Source organism: Tamandua tetradactyla, chromosome 12 (assembly GCF_023851605.1).
Source record: "Tamandua tetradactyla isolate mTamTet1 chromosome 12, mTamTet1.pri, whole genome shotgun sequence".
NCBI classification, from domain to species: Eukaryota; Metazoa; Chordata; class Mammalia; order Pilosa; family Myrmecophagidae; genus Tamandua; species Tamandua tetradactyla.
The window spans coordinates 34,091,811-34,111,044 of NC_135338.1; the positions used below are offsets into that span (position 1 = coordinate 34,091,811).

Here is a 19,234-nt window from a genome sequence, read left to right on the forward strand (position 1 = left end):
TCATTGGCCTTCTTGAACCAAGGTATCTTCCCTGGATGCCTTAGATTGGATATTTCTATAGCCTTATTTTAATTTGGACATTTTCACAGCTTTAGAACTGTGAAATTGTAACTTATTAAATTCCCCTTTTAAAAAGCCATTCCATTTCCGGCAGCTTGCAAACTAGAACAGGTATTGTAATAGTTTTTCATAATCCCGTAACTAGGTCTGCCCTAAAAATATTTTTAAACACTCCTGGGACAAATGGCCTTTGTGCAGCTCTGAAAAGTGGAGGCAGAGGTCCCAAGACCATGAGGTGGCACTGGGCCTGGAGGAAGAGCTCCTGAGAGCCTTGCAAGTGCCTAAGAATCCCCTCCTTTCTGAGGTCATTTCACCCAGTCTATGAAACACCCACTTAAATGTATTTGGAAGAATAAAGACCTTTTTTAGACAGTAGTGCCTATTCTTCAGGGTTCCAAATACGTGACTGTGCAAGGATCCCCTTGTAAATGAGCAAAGCCCTTCCCTGAACCTTCTCTGAGGCACATGCTAATGAATGCAATACTTCATTGGTTCTGTAAGATTTACTCCAGGGCTGCTGGCAAGTGAACTTTTTCTTCCATGAGCACAAATTTGTTTCCTGTATTGAAAAATGAGGAAAATCATTCCATTGATATAAAGGCCAATTTGAGCAGGCTAGTCAGGAAGTACAAAAGTGAAAATTCTCATTGCAACATCCTCCTCACCACACAGGATCCCAGTCGCAACCAACATTACCAGCTGGCAGCTCTCTGTGCCTTTTTTTTTCTTCTTCTACAGGACTTTGGACTTTTGAGTTTTATTAACCAGAAATCAAGTCATATGAAAAGACGGGAAATACAGATTGAGAGTGGCATAACAAGTATTTGTAGAAAGATCAATCCTGGACTCAAATGAAATTATGAGGCCATTAAGTAGGCATACTATATTTAAACCAAGATACAATTTGAAAGGGAGAAAAAGCACCCTTGTTCCCTGAAAAAACAAAAACAAAAACATGGAGAACACATTTGGGTAGACTGAAAGAAAAAAATGCTGCATTTGATATGACAGTTGCTTTCACATAAAGAGAAACTTTATAGAGTAGCCAAAAAAATCCTGTTTTTAAAAACAAGCTGATAATACTTTCACCATTTTACTGGGTCTGGGATATAAACAACATTAACTTCTGAAAGAGTTCTTAAAAAGGTAAGAAAACAAATAAATAAAAAACCAAGTACAAGACTTAAAAGTTTTCTTTTTTCTATCCCGCTCCTCTCTCCAGTAGATTTTTTTCACTAAAATAACAGCTTGATGTATGACTTTGGAGAATGTGTTTATCCAGAGTGAAGGAACAAATCTTTAAAAGTCTGAGATTTAGAATGTAAGGCAGCAGCAGAAGGAAGTGAAGATGACTTTAAGGGAAAGGAGGTGCTTGCTAATGGACCTATACTGCGTGGCCTGTGGATGTAGACTGGATACCTGGGAGTTCAGCATCAGGTCAATTACATAAAAGCAAATTTTGAGGTTGGAAAATAATTGCCACCTTCCTCACCAAACAAAAACAAAAATAAACATACACAAACCAGACAATCATCAAATTTTATCCCCAAGTAAGTTAGGAAAATTAGATATTAGATGGGACCTCCTGTGTCCATGGATGCAAATGAATGAATGCACTGTCTTCAGGCTTGAATTCCCTCTGGCTACTCACCTGGAGGGATCACATGAGAAAGACCAAGAAGAAGGACCTGCCCTTTTGAAGATGCTCAGGTACAGCAGGTTGATTCAGTCCAGACTGCTGGTACTTGCTGCTCATGCTCTTCTGCTTAGAGGCAGGCAGTTACTATCCCTTTGGTTCCTTGTAGAGCATTGATTTTGTTTTCATTTTGGCTCACTAGGAGATGTGGACACCTGCAGGCTCTGCCTTGTATCACATTCTTCTGCTTTCCCAAAGAGACGCCAGGCCTGGGCCATTTTGTGAAGTTTAGCAAGATTGGGTTTAATCTATGGGAAAAAAGAGAATAGCTCCAATGAGCAATATAAAAAGCCAAATGGAATCTAGGTATGTCCTAAGTAGGACTATTCAATCTTTGTTTAAATTTCTAATTTTTTATTTCAAACAGACTATAGATTTCCTCAGGGTAAATGGGGTTGAGAACTTTAAGTCTAGATTACCATCTCTTTGGTAATGGAGGCAAAACTTCTCCCATTTTTTTCTTTGTCATGTGAAGCAAGTTTTTAATGGAGTATTGGATGAGTCAGAAAACACTGATTCCTAAAAACTCAATGCCGGCCAGATGTCTCTGCAGAGATTTTCCACGGTTTCCTGCTTCAACAATGCTAGCATGCCACCAGCACTCGCCCCAATCACTGGTTGCTCTGAACAGCCCTCGGTCACCTGTCCTCAACCACCTGCCAGGATGACCACGGCCCTGTGGCAGGCGTGCCAGAAGTACAGCCTGGACTCAGAGGCCACCATCAACTGTCAGATCAATCTGGAGCTCTATGCCTCTTACATCAACCTGTCAATGTCTTACTATTTTGACCCTGATGATGTGACTTTGAAGAACTTTGTCAAATATTTTCCACACCAATCTCATCAGAAGGAACATGCCAAGAAGTTTATGAAGCTGCAGAACCACTGAGGTGGCTCACTCTTTCTTCAGGATATCAAAAAACCAGAATGAAATGATTGAGAGCTGGGCTGAATGCAATGGAATGTGCGTTACACTTGAAAAAAAAAGCTTGAGTCAGTCACTACTGGAACTGCACAAACTGGCAACTGACAAAAATGACCCCCACTTGTGTGACTTCATGGAGATATGTTACCTGAATGAGCAGTTGAGGTCCATCAAAGAACTGGGTGACTATGTTGTGCAAGATGGGGGCCCCAGATTCTGGCCTGGCAGAGTATCAGATACAGTGATGATGAGAGCTCAGCCTTATGCTGTCTTTCCCAGAGTCACAGGGTGACTCCCATGGTCACCACAGCAGTGCATGCATGTTGGGCTTGCCTTTACCTTTTCTATAAGGTGTATCAATATCCACCAAGTTCCTTCATTTGTACCATTCCTTCAAATAAAATAATTTGGTACAAACAAAAAACCCCTCAATATCAGAACAGATTTTATAGCTAATCTGAACATGAAAGGTAAACAAAAAGCAGCAAAATGTATATTTCTAATATGCTCTCAGGTTCTGTTTCATTTAGGATTATAACAAGGGCAGAAAATGTTCTTAATTTAAATCATACTGTATCTTTATCACATTAGCCACATCATTTTTCTGGGCTTCTGAGTAACCAAGGCTAAAGCACAATGTGGGGATCTCCTAAGCCTCTTTCTCTGCCTGATGATCCCCAAACCATAACTCTAGAGATCCTTGGGGATGGCTAGCTACAATGACAGGTCACCATTCCAGCAAGCACCATTAAGCAACTGGACATTTAGGCCACGCTTTGCCAACAGTGGGTTTGCTGCATTTCTACCAACTTTCTATAGCCTCAGGAAGAACTGCATCTTACCAAACCTAGAGCCAGTAGTGACACGTGTTCAGGATAGTATGTTTGAATGTGTGTTAAGCTTGAAAAATACAAAGGCATTATATGTATAATTCAACAGTTCAGCCTAAGCTCCAGTTTGAAAGTGAGCTGGAAGATAAAATGGGTAAGGCTTTATATGAAACTTCTAATGCATATTTTGGAAAGATTTAAGAGATATTTCATTTGGATGATGGAACTGGAAGGGAAAGAGAAGATAAACTTTGCTCCCTTCTGCTCCTGTTAGTCACTAATGTACCTGTTTTTCCTCTTCCAAGTGGTCTATGTCAGCTAATGGCAGCATAGAAGGTCTCCCATGAGCACACTGGAATGGCAGCTGACAACAGGACAGAGCTTCAATAAGGCGGTAGCACTCTTGTAGGCTCAGACCATCATTAAACTTAACGGCCCCTAAACGAAAGGGAGCAAGAAAAGGGTTATGGTGTCTACGGTGGGAAACCAATGCTGACCCTGGGTCAGAGCCAAGTATCTGGAAAAAGTAACATGATTATTAGGGTTCTTTAATGTGCCTTTAGCATTACTTGAAATCGGCACTTATAGCCATGGATGAAATCAAGGCTTCTCTACTGATATTCTGTGTCTCAGCTTTTCCTTATGGAATATTTGTCTTTCTAATCCCTGTAGAGGGTATTTCTTAACTTGTTAGGATCCTGCCTTGAGAGTGTTTCACAAAGAGGCAAGAGCAATAGTCTTGCCTATTCCTTACAGATTTGTGAAAGTGAAGTCATCTTTTGTTCACAACCGTTACCACCAATATCTCTGATGGTTTCCTACAATGTCCATTTGCTTTGCTTCTTTTTTCAATTTCCACAATGACCTCCCTAATCTAAACTCTTATACTGACAAACCTGCTTCCCTGTGCAAACAGTAAATCACTTAATCAACAAACATTTATTATGTGTGTACTTTGTGCTAGGAACTGTTCCAGGCAGTGAATGAATGAGACAGATTTTTCTGTCCTCAGGGAGCTCACAATCTATTGGTAAGACAAACATTAGATGAAGAATTACACAATAGTTTAAATTATAAAGACAAGTATTATTAGGTCACATCAAAACCTTCAGCTTTGATACAGAAGGTATTGGTAAATCATGGAGGATTCTTAAGTAGGGTAATAAGTAAAATATAGGAAATGGTATTAGAGGAACTTACTGTAGTGATCACAACAGTTACAGATTCTCATGCAACTATCATTTGTCCACAAGGGGGTCTCCAGTCCATTGACACAAACACATATACCTCCATTTTCTCCCTCTCCAGCTTTCTCCTCTTCTTTTCTAGCGTAGGAACCAGGATCTATCATTAGCCTCCCACAGTATCCTAAACTCCTTTGCCCTTATCCTGTCTTTACTCCTTATATCTATTCCAATTTTTAACATCCCTGCCTTCAAAATTATCTTTTATTTGTTCTAGTCAATCTGTCTCCATGGCCACTTCTCTAGCTCTTGCCACTGTTGAATCCTCTTAGCCTTCCCACATCTATCTGATTCCCCTTCTTTCAGCACCCAGAGAGATCTTTTTGAAAACATCTGTATGATCATATCTTTTGTTCTTTCTTCCCAGTGTAGTTTCTTGATACTGTTCACTGCTTTTCAAATTACCATTTTGTTTCTTTGAATCACTGCACATGCTGTTCCCTCCCCTGTTGTGAACTTTCCCCCTCTACCCTACAAATCCAGGTCCCTTGGCTTATTGAAAACTTGACTCAAAATGCATCTCCTGTCTGTATGCTAGTCAAATATATATGCTGGCATTTTGCTTTGTAAAAGTAATCTTTTTAGTGTTCATTTTTAATGTGTTTCTTGATCTAAATTGTCCCCTCCAAGAGGAGAGTAATAAATGTGCTTGTACTTCTTTCATAATCTCTGTACCCCCAACATTGCTTAGCATGTGTAATGGTTAGGTTCTGATGTCACTTTGGCCAAATGATCATGCCCAGTTGTCTGGTCAGGCAAGCACAGGCCTGATCATTGCTGCAAGGATATTTCCTAGCTGGTCAGTTAACTCATCAGCATCTGTGGCTGATTATATCTGAGATCAACTAAAGCGCACCCCCCACAATGAGATAATCCAATCAAGGAGACTTTTTAGCTGCTTCTTCAGCCAGTGAGCCTCTCCTGTGGAGTTCATCCAGAACCTGCACTGGAACCCCCAGCCTCACAGCCTGCTCCACAGATTTTAGACTCTTCCTTTCCCATGGTTGCCTAAGACACCTTTTTTTTTTTTTTTAACTTTTCTTATTGTATAGTATAACATATATACAAAGCAAAGAAATAAAAAAGCAATAGTTTTCAAAGCACTCTTCAACAAGTGGTTATAGGACAGATCCTAGCATTTGTCATGGGCTACCATACGATCTTCTCATATTTTTCCTTCTAGCTGCTCCAGAATATAGGAAGCTAGAGAGCGTAAACATTTTTTTTCATCACAATAGACTTGTTTTTCCTTCTTTTGTGAAAAATAACATATATACAAAAAAGCTATAAATTTCAAAGCACAGCACCACAATTAGTTGTAGAATGTATTTCAGACTTTGACATGGGTTACAATTTCACAATTTTAGGTTTTTACTTCTAGCTGCTTTAATACCAGAGACCAAAAGACATATCAGTTTAATGATTCAGCATTCATATTCATTTGTTAAATTCTATCTTCCATGTATAACTCCACCATCAACTTTGATTTTTCCATACTTCTCTTTAAGGTTGTTTTGGCTATGGCAGTTCTAAATTTTTGATATTGGAAGGGTCTATCATTATATGGGGTAGGGAGATAGAACTATCTGATGTTCTGGAGAGGCTGGGCTAGGTTTCAGGACTTCTCTGGACCAGGGACCCATCTGGAGGTTGTAGGTTTCTGGAAAGTTACTCTAGTGCATGGAACCCTTGTGAAGTCTTATAAATTGCCCTAGGTGTTCTTTAGGATTGGCTGGAATGGTCCTGGTTGGGGGTTGGCAGGTTATGATAGGTAGCAAGGTCTACCTGAAGCTTGTGTAAGAGCAACCTCCAGAGTAGCCTCTTGACTCTATCTGAACCCTCTCTGCCGCTGATACTTTATTAATTATACTTCTTTTCCCCCTTTCGCTCAGCATGTAATTGTTGATCCCATGGTGCCAGGTCTGAATTCATCCCTGGGAATCATCTCCCACGTCGTCAGGTAGACTTTCACCCCAGATGTCATGTCCCACGTGGGGGCAGGGCAATGACTGGTTGCGTGAGACACTTAAATTTCATATTTACAAATCTCTCCTGTTGATTCTGTTTCTCTAGAGAACCCGGACTAACATAGCATGCATAGCAAGGCACTCAACAGCTAGTGTGTTTAGGGTCTTACCATGGCAGGCTTGGGATGCCAGCACCTTCTGGACAGTCAGTGGCAAAGTCCCTTGGATGCCTCCTGTAGTCTGGAGTAGCTAATGCATAAACATATTATTTATTCATAGGACAAGGAAATGCGACAATGGAGTCTTACATGTGGTGTCTCTATGTGCACTCCCCAAATAACAGAAAGGCTTACCTCTATTTGTTCTCGAATAAATTCCTTCAAAGAAAAATGAAAAACAGGCATTAATCTACTATCTCATACCTGTCCTTTAATAATTTACAGAATATCCCAATTTTCTCCTTTAAAATATGCCTCCTAAGGCAGAGAGCTCGAGCAACACAGTACTTAGGCACAAATTATTCATTTGTTACAAGACACCTTGACTATAAAATGCCAAGACAATGCCAACAACTAATTAGGTCAGAGAACTAGCTAGAGGAGCCTTGATGATACAAATGATTCTAAATACCAGAGAGGCTTCTCATTAGGAGGCTGTCTGTTTAAATTTATAATCTTAGCCAAAACAAGTGTAATATTAGACACAAATTGAGAAAAAACCCCACAAAACCCATCAACACAACTGTACACTTGGTGTAACACTTGCTTAAATATCACAGATACAAGTAATCAGTCATTTTAATTCTTGCATGCATTTTTCGACAATTCCTTTCAGATCAAAAAAACTTATTTTCCAAGATATTTTGTTGAGAAGTTTCTCCTCCTTTGCATACTTTTATCCCTGAGGTATCCTTTTCAATAGTTTTATCCCTGAGGATTTTAATATTTACAAACAACTTTAAAGAAATTTAAAGCAGACACAATTTCATGCTACCAATCTGTTTAGCATTTGGAGGTAAAAATAAAATGTTTTAAGATATGGCACATTTAATTATTTCTTTATAAGAAAATGCAAAATATCTTTATTTCTAAAATGGCTATATACAAATCAGTTTCCTGAGATTATAACATGGTAGATTTTCTTTTTAAACCAAACTCAAGAAATTTCCTGACCTCTGCCAGATATACTTAGGCTGCCATGCCTAAAATGAACACAGCTGCCAAGAGCAGGTGGTAGATACTATATTACTTATTTTTTCAAAAAACTGCAAATTCTCCCAAATACCCTAAACAGAAAAGCGTTTCGTAATACCCAACCCACTAACAAAGCTTCGTATGGATGGAGCTCAAACCTAACTCTTTTGTTATTCTCTCTTGTGCTTGTGTATCTGGGACTTTAAAATGTCAGTTTGTAAACCTGGTGAGGGAGAAAAGGGTCTCATTCTCTGTTCTCATTCACATTTCAGTGGTTCAATTAATGCTGAGTAATTTAAGTAATGTCAAAAAGGTACATTCATCTGGCTAGAGGATAGAAATTACAGAAGGATGTATTAATGATATTTCATCTGCTAGAATTCAAGTGGCTACATTTCTTCAAGACACCAAAACTGTTCCAGCTTCTTCCAGAATCAACAAAATCTTCCCTGAGCAGCCTGACTGAAAATAATTAAGTTTTTCTGAAACCATAAGCTTTGTTTCAAGAAATAGACTTCTTACAGTAGTCTTTGAAGTTACTTCAGAAAAAGTTTTTATTATAATTTTCTGGTTAAATATTTAGGGATTGATTTACAATAAAAGATTCTAACAGATCCTATCTTTTAGATTTAAAATAATTTGGGGAAAATAAGCTCTGCTGGGAGAAAAGAGAGCCACTAAAAGCAAAGCAAAAGTTGTATGATCAAAGGGTAATTTTGGAAAGAGTAAAATCAAAGTAATCCAAAAACTGGCACTTCTAATTACCTCTTCCTCTCAATTTAACCTAAAAACATGCTTAGATTTCTTCCATCTTAAAATCTCCCCTCAACCTTGTAGCCTGCCCCACAATGCCCGACCACTCCTAACCTTTAGCTATCAGCCTCTCTCTCTTCTGTATATGGAACAGTCCCGGAAAGAGTAGTCTACGTAGCTCCACCTCCTCTCCTTTCACTCAATCCCTGACCCACTGCAATCTGTCCTCTGTCCCCACCCCTCCCATCCCCAGGAAGTGATTCCATAAGTTAACTAATGTCCTTACGTTAGTCAAATCTGACATTTTTCATACTTCACTTTATAGCCATTGTTGGCCATTCTATTCCTCCTTGAAACTCTTCTCAGTTTCAGCAATATTATTTTTTCCTAGTTTTCCTCCTCCTCCTTTGACCAAATATTTTCAATTATCCTTACAGTTTCCTCTTTTCTACCTCCATCCTGAATGCTGGTGTTCCATAACCTCCACCCTCTTCTGTCTTCCTTTTTTTACTTTCCTTATCCTCCCTAGACAACCTCATTTCCCCCTAGACCCTTTTCCAGTGTCTCATTCTATCCATCCATCCACCTATCCATCCATCCATCTATCCACTCTTAATGAAGGAAGTTTAAAAATTATTTACTTCAATACAAAGAAAACGGAACACAAAAGGAATAAGCAGGATGCAAGAAGCAATAGTAAATAGATGCCAGTACACATTTTGGTTAAACTAAATAAGCACTGACTATAAAATTATTGACTAGGGAATTAAAAACTAGGTGTAATTAAAACACTAATGGAAGAGAGGGGTTGGGAAATAAAGGGTTTTAAAGTTTTTGAACAGTTTAGGAAGAAGATAGAGGAACAACTTCTATCATGTTAAGTATGCATGCTAAAATTCAAAGCTAATCTCTAAAATAATATTAATGAAATATATAACATCTAAGCCTCTGGAGGAAAAAAAGGAAAATAAGACAACTTTAAAAGAAAACAGTAAAGGAAGAAAAAAGGTAGAAAAGACAAAGTAAATTATGCTTGTTGTAAAAAAAAAAAATGAAATATATCACATAAAAAGTAAAAGTCCTCTCTAACACCTCCAATGCCACATACCAGCTATACCTTGCCAGACCTTTACCAAAGTATATACATATATAATTAGATTTGAAACGCATTGCTAAAGCATGTACTATTCCCCTGCTTAAGATTCTTCATTGGTTGCCTGTATGATGAAATGCAAACTATTTAGCAGGATATGCCAACTCCTTTTATGATGTGGCCCTGGCAACCTTTCTAGACCCACATCCTACCACTTCCCTACATATCTCAATTCAAGCCATATCTATTGGTAGTTCCCTAAAGAGGATCTGGGCAAGTCTCTGATATGCTGTTCCTCTGTCTAGAATGCCTGTCTCCCAGCTGTACTTGGCAGGCTCCTACAATTCTTCAAGACTTTTCTTAAAAACAACAACAAATAAAACCCAGTTTATCTCTGACAGTTTCCTTGACCTTCACCCTCCCTGGGCAGAAATCATTCTGTATACCCATGGCATTTGTGAACATACCTCTACTAACCAAATGTCACTGAACTATAATGAGTTAAATGCCCTTTTGCCTCACCTTTAGATAATTAATCATTGAATCTTTAGCACCTGACACAGCAGGAACTTCATAAATGCTTGCTGAATGAAAAAGGAGAATGGAGAATCTTTACACAAAATTCAAGGGTATATCACTCAGCAATTTCCTCAAAGTCTGTAGCTGTATCTTACCTCCACAATATTCTTGGTCACAGTAGATCTTCCTCTTCGAAGTTCATTGGCTTCTCTTTCTACAAAACAGAGTGGCACTTTTCCCACAAGGACCAGAGAATCACTAGTGTCTGGAAATATAAATTCAAGGCCCAGATCTTCCAGATTTTTGTGGTAACACCTAAAGAGATAACCTCAAATGTAATAGTATTACTTCATTCACATTTCAGTGTTGGTTTCAGTTCCTCAAAAGCTACCAGAAGCTTTAAAAATCATACCTGTTTTTCTCACACTTAGGGGTGCTTGTTGAGGATTTTTTTTGTGTGTGTGTGTTTATTTTCTATTTTTTTATTTTTATTTATTTTTATTTTTTTATTAACAGAAAGAAAAAAAAGAAATTAACACAACATTTAGAAATCATACCATTCTACATATGCACTCAGTAATTCTTAACATCATCACATAGATGCATGATCATCGTTTCTTAGTATATTTGCATCGGTTTAGAGGAACTAGCAACACAACAGAAAAAGATATAAAATGTTAATATAGAGAAAAGAAATAAAAGTAGTAATAATAGTAAAAAACAAACAAACAAACAAACAAAAACCCTATAGCTCAGATGCAGCTTCATTCAGTGTTTTAACATGATTACTTTACAATTAGGTATTATTGTGCTGTCCATTTTTGAGTTTTTGTATCTAGTCCTGTTGCACAGTCTGTATCCCTTCAGCTTCAATTACCCATTATCTTACCCTGTTTCTAACTCCTGCTGGACTCTGTTACCAATGACATATTTCAAGTTTATTCTCGAATGTCCGTTCACATCAGTGGGAACATACAGTATTTGTCCTTTAGTTTTTGGCTGGACTCACTCAGCATAATATTCTCTAGGTCCATCCATGTTATTACATGTTTCATAAGTTTATCTTGTCTTAAAGCTGCATAATATTCCATCGTATGTATATACCACAGTTTGTTTAGCCATTCTTCTGTTGATGGACATTTTGGCTGTTTCCATCTCTTTGCAATTGTAAATAACGCTGCTATAAACATTGGTGTGCAAATGTCCGTTTGTGTCTTTGCCCTTAAGTCCTTTGAGTAGATACCTAGCAATGGTATTGCTGGGTCGTATGGCAATTCTATATTCAGCTTTTTTTTTTTTTTTTTTTTTTTTTTTTTTTTTTAAAGGAAAGACAGAGAGAAGGAAGGAAGGATAGAAGGAAGGAAGGAAGGAAGAAAGGGAAACATTTTTCTTGTTTTTATTGTATTCTGTTTCTCCGTTTTTGTTACATGGGCTGGGGCCGGGAATCGAACCGAGGTCCTCCGGCATAGCAGGCAAGCACTTTGCCCGCTGAGCCACCGCGGCCCGCCCTATATTCAGCTTTTTGAGGAACCGCCAAACTGCCTTCCACAGCGGTTGCACCATTTGACATTCCCACCAACAGTGGATAAGTGTGCCTCTTTCTCCGCATCCTCTCCAGCACTTGTCATTTTCTGTTTTGTTGATAATGGCCATTCTGGTGGGTGTGAGATGATATCTCATTGTGGTTTTGATTTGCATTTCTCTAATGGCCAGGGACATTGAGCATCTCTTCATGTGCCTCTTGGCCATCCGTATTTCCTCTTCTGGTAGGTGTCTGTTCAAGTGTTTTTCCCATTTTGTAATTGGGTTGGCTGTCTTTTTGTTGTTGAGTTGAACAATCTCTTTATAAATTCTGGATACTAGACCTTTATCTGATATGTCATTTCCAAATATTATCTCCCATTGTGTAGGCTGTCTTTCTACTTTCTTGATGAAGTTCTTCGATGCACAAAAGTGTTCAATTTTGAGGAGCTCCCATTTATTTATTTCTTTCTTCAGTGCTCTTGCTTTAGGTTTAAGGTCCATAAAACCGCCTCCAGTTGTAAGATTCTTGTTGAGGATTTTATATCAAATTTCCCTTTTAAAAATATAGTTATCTTCACTTATTTTCTCCTTCCCATAGAAAGAATCAATTTGTTTCTAAGTTTTGTTCCTAGGCTTTTATTCTTCACTGAGGAAATGCTAACTTCTTGGCTTTGGCACTTAAGGAGTCTGGCACTCTGGAAAGGGCTGAGAATGTTTTGAATCAGCATTAAAGCAGGGAAGTAATAAACAGCCCAAGGAACTGAGAAGTCCTGATCAACAGGATGTAAATAAATGGATCTGCCTCTAATATAAATTATGTCAGAGGAAAAAAAATTACTGGTGATAGCATATTCCCAAACCTGAAATAAAATGAGAGAAGGTTCTCTTCTTCGTTTTCAATAATTTGTGCTGCCCAGAAGTGGGTAAACATCTTATCCTGTGACTCATATGTGATTTGCTCCTTCCTTGCTTCCAAGTGTTTTACTTTCTTCCCATTATGATTATGGTAATGAAAACAAAGAATATAGAATGCACCAAGATGAAGCAGAATGGAAGCAATTACTTTGCTTTCAGAAATAGTACAGTATAAACAGTGACTTTTCCAAGAAATGTGTTCTTGGCCAACTGCTGGAAAAAATTATCAGGGAAACTCTATCCTGTACTGAACAGTTGTGATACAGTACTAAGAAGAGCATTTGGAGTCAGGAGGCCTGCATTTGAGTGCCTGCTCCACCACTTAATATTTGTTGTGACCTTGGAAAAGTCACGTGACCTCTCTTGGTCTCAGTTTCCTCATTTGAAAAGATGGAACAATAGTTATGCTTATACCTTACAGAAATTATTGTGAGAAGTTACACGTCAACATCACATCCTCACTGTGGTACTAACCATAAGAGTCGCCTTTGCTCCTCTGTCACTGTTAATTCCAGGGGAGGACTTACAGTAGAAGACAGTAATTTTTTCCGACCAGATTCTTGTGGCTGTTGTTTCTCATATGAATCTATTGGAAGAAAGATTAAGGGGGGTGAGGGTAAGAAGTGAAGCCTTCTAGATTCAGAGGAAAAATGAAAAATCGTATGGTGCAGCTATGTTAATTCGTCTAGGGCTTAGAAAGTATGTTTCATGTTCAGTTTTAGGCCTTCATGCCCATCTTTAAAGTCAAACTAGTATCTATTCAGTCTATTTACTCTTTTTAGCAGTACTGGGCAAAATAAGAAAAATAAGACTAAAATCTTATGTTCAAATGAACAACACAATAATCCTATAGTTATTTCCTAAATGTGGTTTTAATAACAGGTGAATAATGTGGATTACTGGGAAATATAATGGGTTTACTATATAATCCTATGGCTTAAGAAGGCACCCCCCTTTCTTCAGAAGGGTTTCTCAGTCTCTGAAGAGAATTAATCAATTCTAATTCTCAAATGGTCCAGGGCCTGTGGCAAGTAAGTTTTCTGAACACGGTTTTTACCATATCTTTCCTAACTCTTAGGCCTTCATTTTATAAAGAAAAGTGGAGAGAGCAGTAATGTCATTGCCGTTCTAGTCCATGAAATAGCTCCCTACATCCACCTAACTCTCTGATGACAGAGTTTTTCATTACTTGGCCACAGGGGTAGAGCCGTTCCTGGTATTTTACCACTTGGAGAACACACTGCCTCATGAAGAGAAAAATGGGTAGCAAAGGTGAAAAACCACATATTGGCTCTGATGGTTAGGTTCACATGTCAACTTGTCCACGTGATGGTGCCCAGTTGTCTGGTCAAGTAAGCACTGGCCTAACTGTTACTGCAAGGACATTTTGTGGCTGGTTAATAAACTGGTTATTAACCAGTTTTAGAAGGCTGGTTTATTAAATCATCAGTCAGTTCAATGCATCTACAACTGATTACATCTGCAATCAACTATGGGGCATATCTTTCGCAATGAGAAAATCCAATCAGCTGGATTTAATCCAATCATTTGAAGACTTTTAAGGGAGAGGTAATGACTTCAGCAGTTAGAAGAGTGAACTTTCATCTCTATTTCGGCCAGCCAGCCTGTCCTGAGGAATTCACTGAACACCTTCATCATTGTTGCCATCCCATGGTCTGCCCTATGGAATTCAGACTCATGCATCCCCATAGTTGTGTGGCACACTTTTATAAAATCTCGTATTTACAGATATCTCCTGTTGGTTTTGTTTCCCTAGAGAGAACCCTAATACACTGACTTTCGAAGGATACATAAAAATTAGTGAAATTGACGAGGCACCTGTTTTCTGGAACATTTGTAGGTACACATTAAATGTGTGTTTTTGCTCACCTTCTCCTATTCCCCTTCCTACTTCCTATGCTTTTATTCTTGAACATTTATTTCAAGAGAACTGAATGAAAAATGAAGTCCAGCTCTTATTGTTTATACAATATTTAATAAAATTTGAATAGTCACAGTATGAAATACATATTAAATTGAGCCATGAAACTTGAAAAGGTGTTTCTTTAAGCAACTAAATAATACTTAAAAAAGTTAGTGAACAGACTTATTGAGCACTTAGTATATGTAAAGCTTCTCTGTTAAGCATTTTCTAAGCACGATCTCATTGAGTTTTTGAAACAACCCTATGAGATAGATACTGTTACTATTTTATAGGTGAAGAAAAAAAATGAGGGACTGGTATGATAAAATAGTGAGGTATACACATAGTAAGTGGCAAAATAGGAATATGAATTTAGATTTTATGAGTTTGCCCAAGCTCTTGACCGACAATCCTATACTGTCCTCTGCTACTTCCCATTAAAACATTTTAAGTATGCAGTTAAATCTCATTTTATCAAATGAAATAAGCATAAGAAGTTAGATTTTCTTTTAACCTACTTAGTCAAAACATCAAAAATAAATTATTTTTATATCATATTGTAAGAATAATGTAAATGCAAAACTGGAGTTGAGTTATGAAGGAATGATTATATAATTTTTTAATAGCATATGAAATGTTCATAATAAGTAAGGCATTCATCTTAAGTATTAATGGCTCAGCTGACATTTAAAAGAAATGAAATTTACATAGGAAAACATTTTTTCAGCTTTTTTTGCACAGCAAAATTTACCTTTTTAAGGCTTAGAATTTGATGAGTTTGATAAATTAATCTTGTTTTATAATTAATACCATAATCAAGAAATAAAACAGTTCCATCACTCCAAAATATTCTTTTGTTTCCTTAGCAATTCCTTAGCCTACATTCAAACCCTGATGATCACCAATCTGATTTCTGCCTATATAGTTTTGAATTTGTATAAATGGACATATAAATGGAATTATACAGTATGTAGCCGGGTTTCTTTCACTTATAATAATGTTATTGGATGTATCAATAGTTTCTTCATTTGAATTGCTGAGTAGCATTCCATTGTATAGAAATCACAGTGCCCTCCCACCTTCTATGAGCATTGGGTTATTTCCAGTTTTTGGTGATTATGAAAAAAGTCACTATAAATATTTTCATGTTTACAGGTTTTTGCATGGACATTGTTAAAATATCTTTTAAATATTTTGCTCTCCACCCTCCCAAGCCCTCCATTTAAAAAACTGTATTGCTTGTCTTATTATTATGGTTTTAAGAGTTCCTTATATATTTTGAATAGAAAACAAATTTTTTTTTTTTTTGGTATGGGCAGGCACTGGGAATTGAACCCAGTCCCTGGCATGGCAGGTGAGAACTCTGCCACTGAGTCACTGTCATACCACCCATTCTGAATACAAATTCTTTATCAAATATATGTACTTTGCAAATATTTTCTAAAAACAAAATTAGTGAAACTGGCTGCCTCTGGAAAAGAGACTCATTATAGTCTCTTTTATACCTTTCATACTTTGACTTAAATTTGATAATACTATCGCTTCAAATGCAAATTAAATTTAAAAATAAAAATAAGGGCGGGCCAAGATGGCTCAGCAGGCAAGAACGCTTGCCAGCCATGCCAGAGGACCCTGGTTCGATTCCTGGTGCCTGCCCATGTAAAAATAAATAAATAAATAAAAATAATATATTAGGGCCTTCTGAACTGCTGATGGTCTCTGCCTGATCAATCACTCTAGAATGGGGATGTCTTTGTGCTGAATATCATAATACAGGAGCCTATTCTTTAGCTTTCTCTCAGTTGATGATAAATATATGGCAAGTACACTTTTGACCTTGTAAATAAAACCCAAACATTTGAACTAGTAAAATGAACTACTACATTCTTTCAGCTATGACTGAGGGTAAATCAGAGAACTTCCACTTAATTTGTTTCAATATAAAACTCATAAAAAGTCATCATGAAAGTCCTCATAAAAGTCACAGGGAGAAAACTTTCAGGTATACTATTCTCCTGGGGGGGTGGGGTTAGGAGGTCTCAATTTTTCTCTTACCAATGATAAGCTGCTCCAAACGGACACGCTCATGGGCAGCGTGCTGATCCACCAATACTAGCAGGTTTCCACCTAGAAGATTAGCAACGATTACTGGCCTTCAAGTTCTCAGACCAAGACTAAAATATTCATGTTGTACCGAGGGAGAAAAAAGGTTAATTCAAGCTATTTTACAACAAGGACATAAGATAAAATACACATACCGAGTAGTAACAACTGTACCTTTCAATTCCTAAAAAGTTGAAATTATGGAAAAACTTTAATGACTTTATCCCTGATGAAAATCTCTTTAGTTAATTACTGTTTCATTTATAAAACAAGATTAAAACCCTATATTCCAAAGGGTTAAACACTTATTTTGCGTCATTCAAATCTGACACATCAGAGGATGATTAAACAGCACATTATTATAATCAACTGAACTTGACTTGCAAGTTACTCTGAGACCCATGAAGAATGTAATTGTATTATACTTTAGAATAGAGGCCAGCAAACTTCCTATGTGAAGGGCCACATAATAAATATGACAGTTTCTGTCACAGCTACTCAACCACCCATTTTATGCCAAAGCAACTACAAACAGTATGTGAATGAACGAATGTAGCTGTATCCCAGTAAAACTTTATGAGTGAAGAGAGAAGTAAGACAAAATAAACTTTCAGTGGATCAGAGATTTCATAGTTCAGAGGTTATCTTGGAGGTTATTCTCATACATTATATAGATATCCCTTTTAGTTTATGGTGTATTAGAGTGGCAAGAGGGAAATACCTGCAACTGTTGAGCTGTGTTCCAGTAGCCTTGATTTTTGAAGACAACTGTATAGCTTTATAGACAATAGATCTATACAACTGTATAGCTTTTATACAACTGTATAGCTGTATAGCTTTATAGACTGTATAGCTTTACATAAAAGCTATATAGACAACTATATAGCTTTTACAATGACTGTGTGATTGTGAAAACCTTGTGTCTGATGCTCCTTTTATCCAGGGTATGGACAGATAAGTGAAAAAAAAAAAAAGAATAAAAATAAATAAATAATGGGGAGGATAAAGGATAAAAAAATTGGGTAGATTGAAATACTAGTAGTCAATGAGAGGGAGGGGTAAAGGATATGGGATGTATGAGTTTTTTTCTTTTTCTTTCTTTTTCTGGAGTGATGAAACGTTCTAAAAATGATCATGGTGATGAATACACAATTATGTGATGATACTGTGAGCCATAGGTTATATACCATGTATGGACTGTATGTGTGTGAAAATTTCTCAATTAAAATATTTTTTTTAAATGAAATAAAAAGAAAACAGTGGTAAAAAAACTTTATAGGCACTGAAATATGAATTTATATAATTTTAATTGTCAAGAAATATTTCAGCCATTTGAAAGTGTGAAAGTCATTCTTAGCTCCTTGGTCATAAAAAACAGGCAGTGATTAAAAAACAAAAGGCAAACAAAAAAAAAACAGGCAGTGGCTGGATTTGGCCCAGAGGCTGTAATCTGCCCTCCTTTAGACTCAGTCTTCCCAAATTCTGATGTGATACAAATCACCTGGGGAGCTTATTAAAATACAGATGGATTCTGATTCAATTTGGGATACACGACACTGCAATACTAACCAACTCCCAGGAGATGCTGATGCTGAAAGTCTGCAGATCATACTTCTGAGGTGAAAGGCTTCAGACTCCCAAGTGCAAGAGGAGGCACAGTGTCCTGACTCCAAAAGCCAAACCTCCAGGGAAGTCCCTTCCTCACTGATGACAGGAGACTGATCTGCATTAGTAAACTTGCAACTTTTTTTTTTTTTTTTTACCATGTTGCCTTTCTCAGGAACATCTTGAAATAAGGAACTATTACTAGATTACTAGACACTTTTTTTAACTCATAATTTTATTACATTTGACCAAAGGATTGAGGTTTATTACTACTGATTTTATTGAAATGAAAATTCTCTTGAATTCAATCAAAATAGATAATGCCTGTTTTCCTATTTCTACCAAAGATTAAAAAATTGTTTCCATGAGGCCATCATATTCATGGCATGAGGGCTTAAGACTTTAAAAACAAAAAGGAAATAACTTTTCCTGATAGTATGATCAAACACAAGGACAACCCCCCAAATGCTGACTTTTACATTCACTTGAGAACAGGGTAACTGCAGCTGGTTGTGATGAATACTGAACATCCTGTATCAGGTAAAACAATGGGACAAATCATAAACTGTAAGGGAGTAACCCCAGACTTGAAACTAGAGCCAATGTGAATCACCAAGAGTTAGGATAATTCAAGCCTGTGCCTGATTCTGTTATTTTTTGGTCTTCAAACTACTCACGACATTTTCCATTCCTCAAATACAGCAGAATATCTGAAAATAATATTAATCATGCAAGAGGCTGTATTTTTTATAGTCCAACAAACAGAATGGACACTTTATAAGAAGAAGGTTTTTGCCTGTTATATCCTCAGCATATGTTAACATTACCTGGCATATAAGTACTCAACAAATATTCATAGAATAAATGAATGGATAAATAAGTG

General features: G+C 37.2%; 1 protein-coding gene across 11 annotated transcripts in view; it reads right to left on the reverse strand.

The window, feature by feature from the left end:
* Window positions 1–1,580: 1,580 nt before the first annotated feature.
* The window catches only part of MLH3 (mutL homolog 3), a 36,208-nt gene continuing 18,554 nt past the window's right edge, over window positions 1,581–19,234 (reverse strand). For 9 of the 11 annotated variants that reach the window (XM_077123072.1, XM_077123067.1, XM_077123070.1 and 6 more), the window contains 7 exons: window positions 16,699–16,770; window positions 13,194–13,305; window positions 10,436–10,595; window positions 7,076–7,099; window positions 6,893–6,971; window positions 3,798–3,949; window positions 1,581–2,004 (listed from right to left, as the gene is read on the reverse strand). In XM_077123072.1, the coding sequence (XP_076979187.1) occupies window positions 1,882–2,004; window positions 3,798–3,949; window positions 6,893–6,971; window positions 7,076–7,099; window positions 10,436–10,595; window positions 13,194–13,305; window positions 16,699–16,770 (722 nt within the window). In that variant the 3' untranslated portion in view covers window positions 1,581–1,881. The other 2 variants (XM_077123073.1, XM_077123074.1) reach the window with 2 other exon arrangements.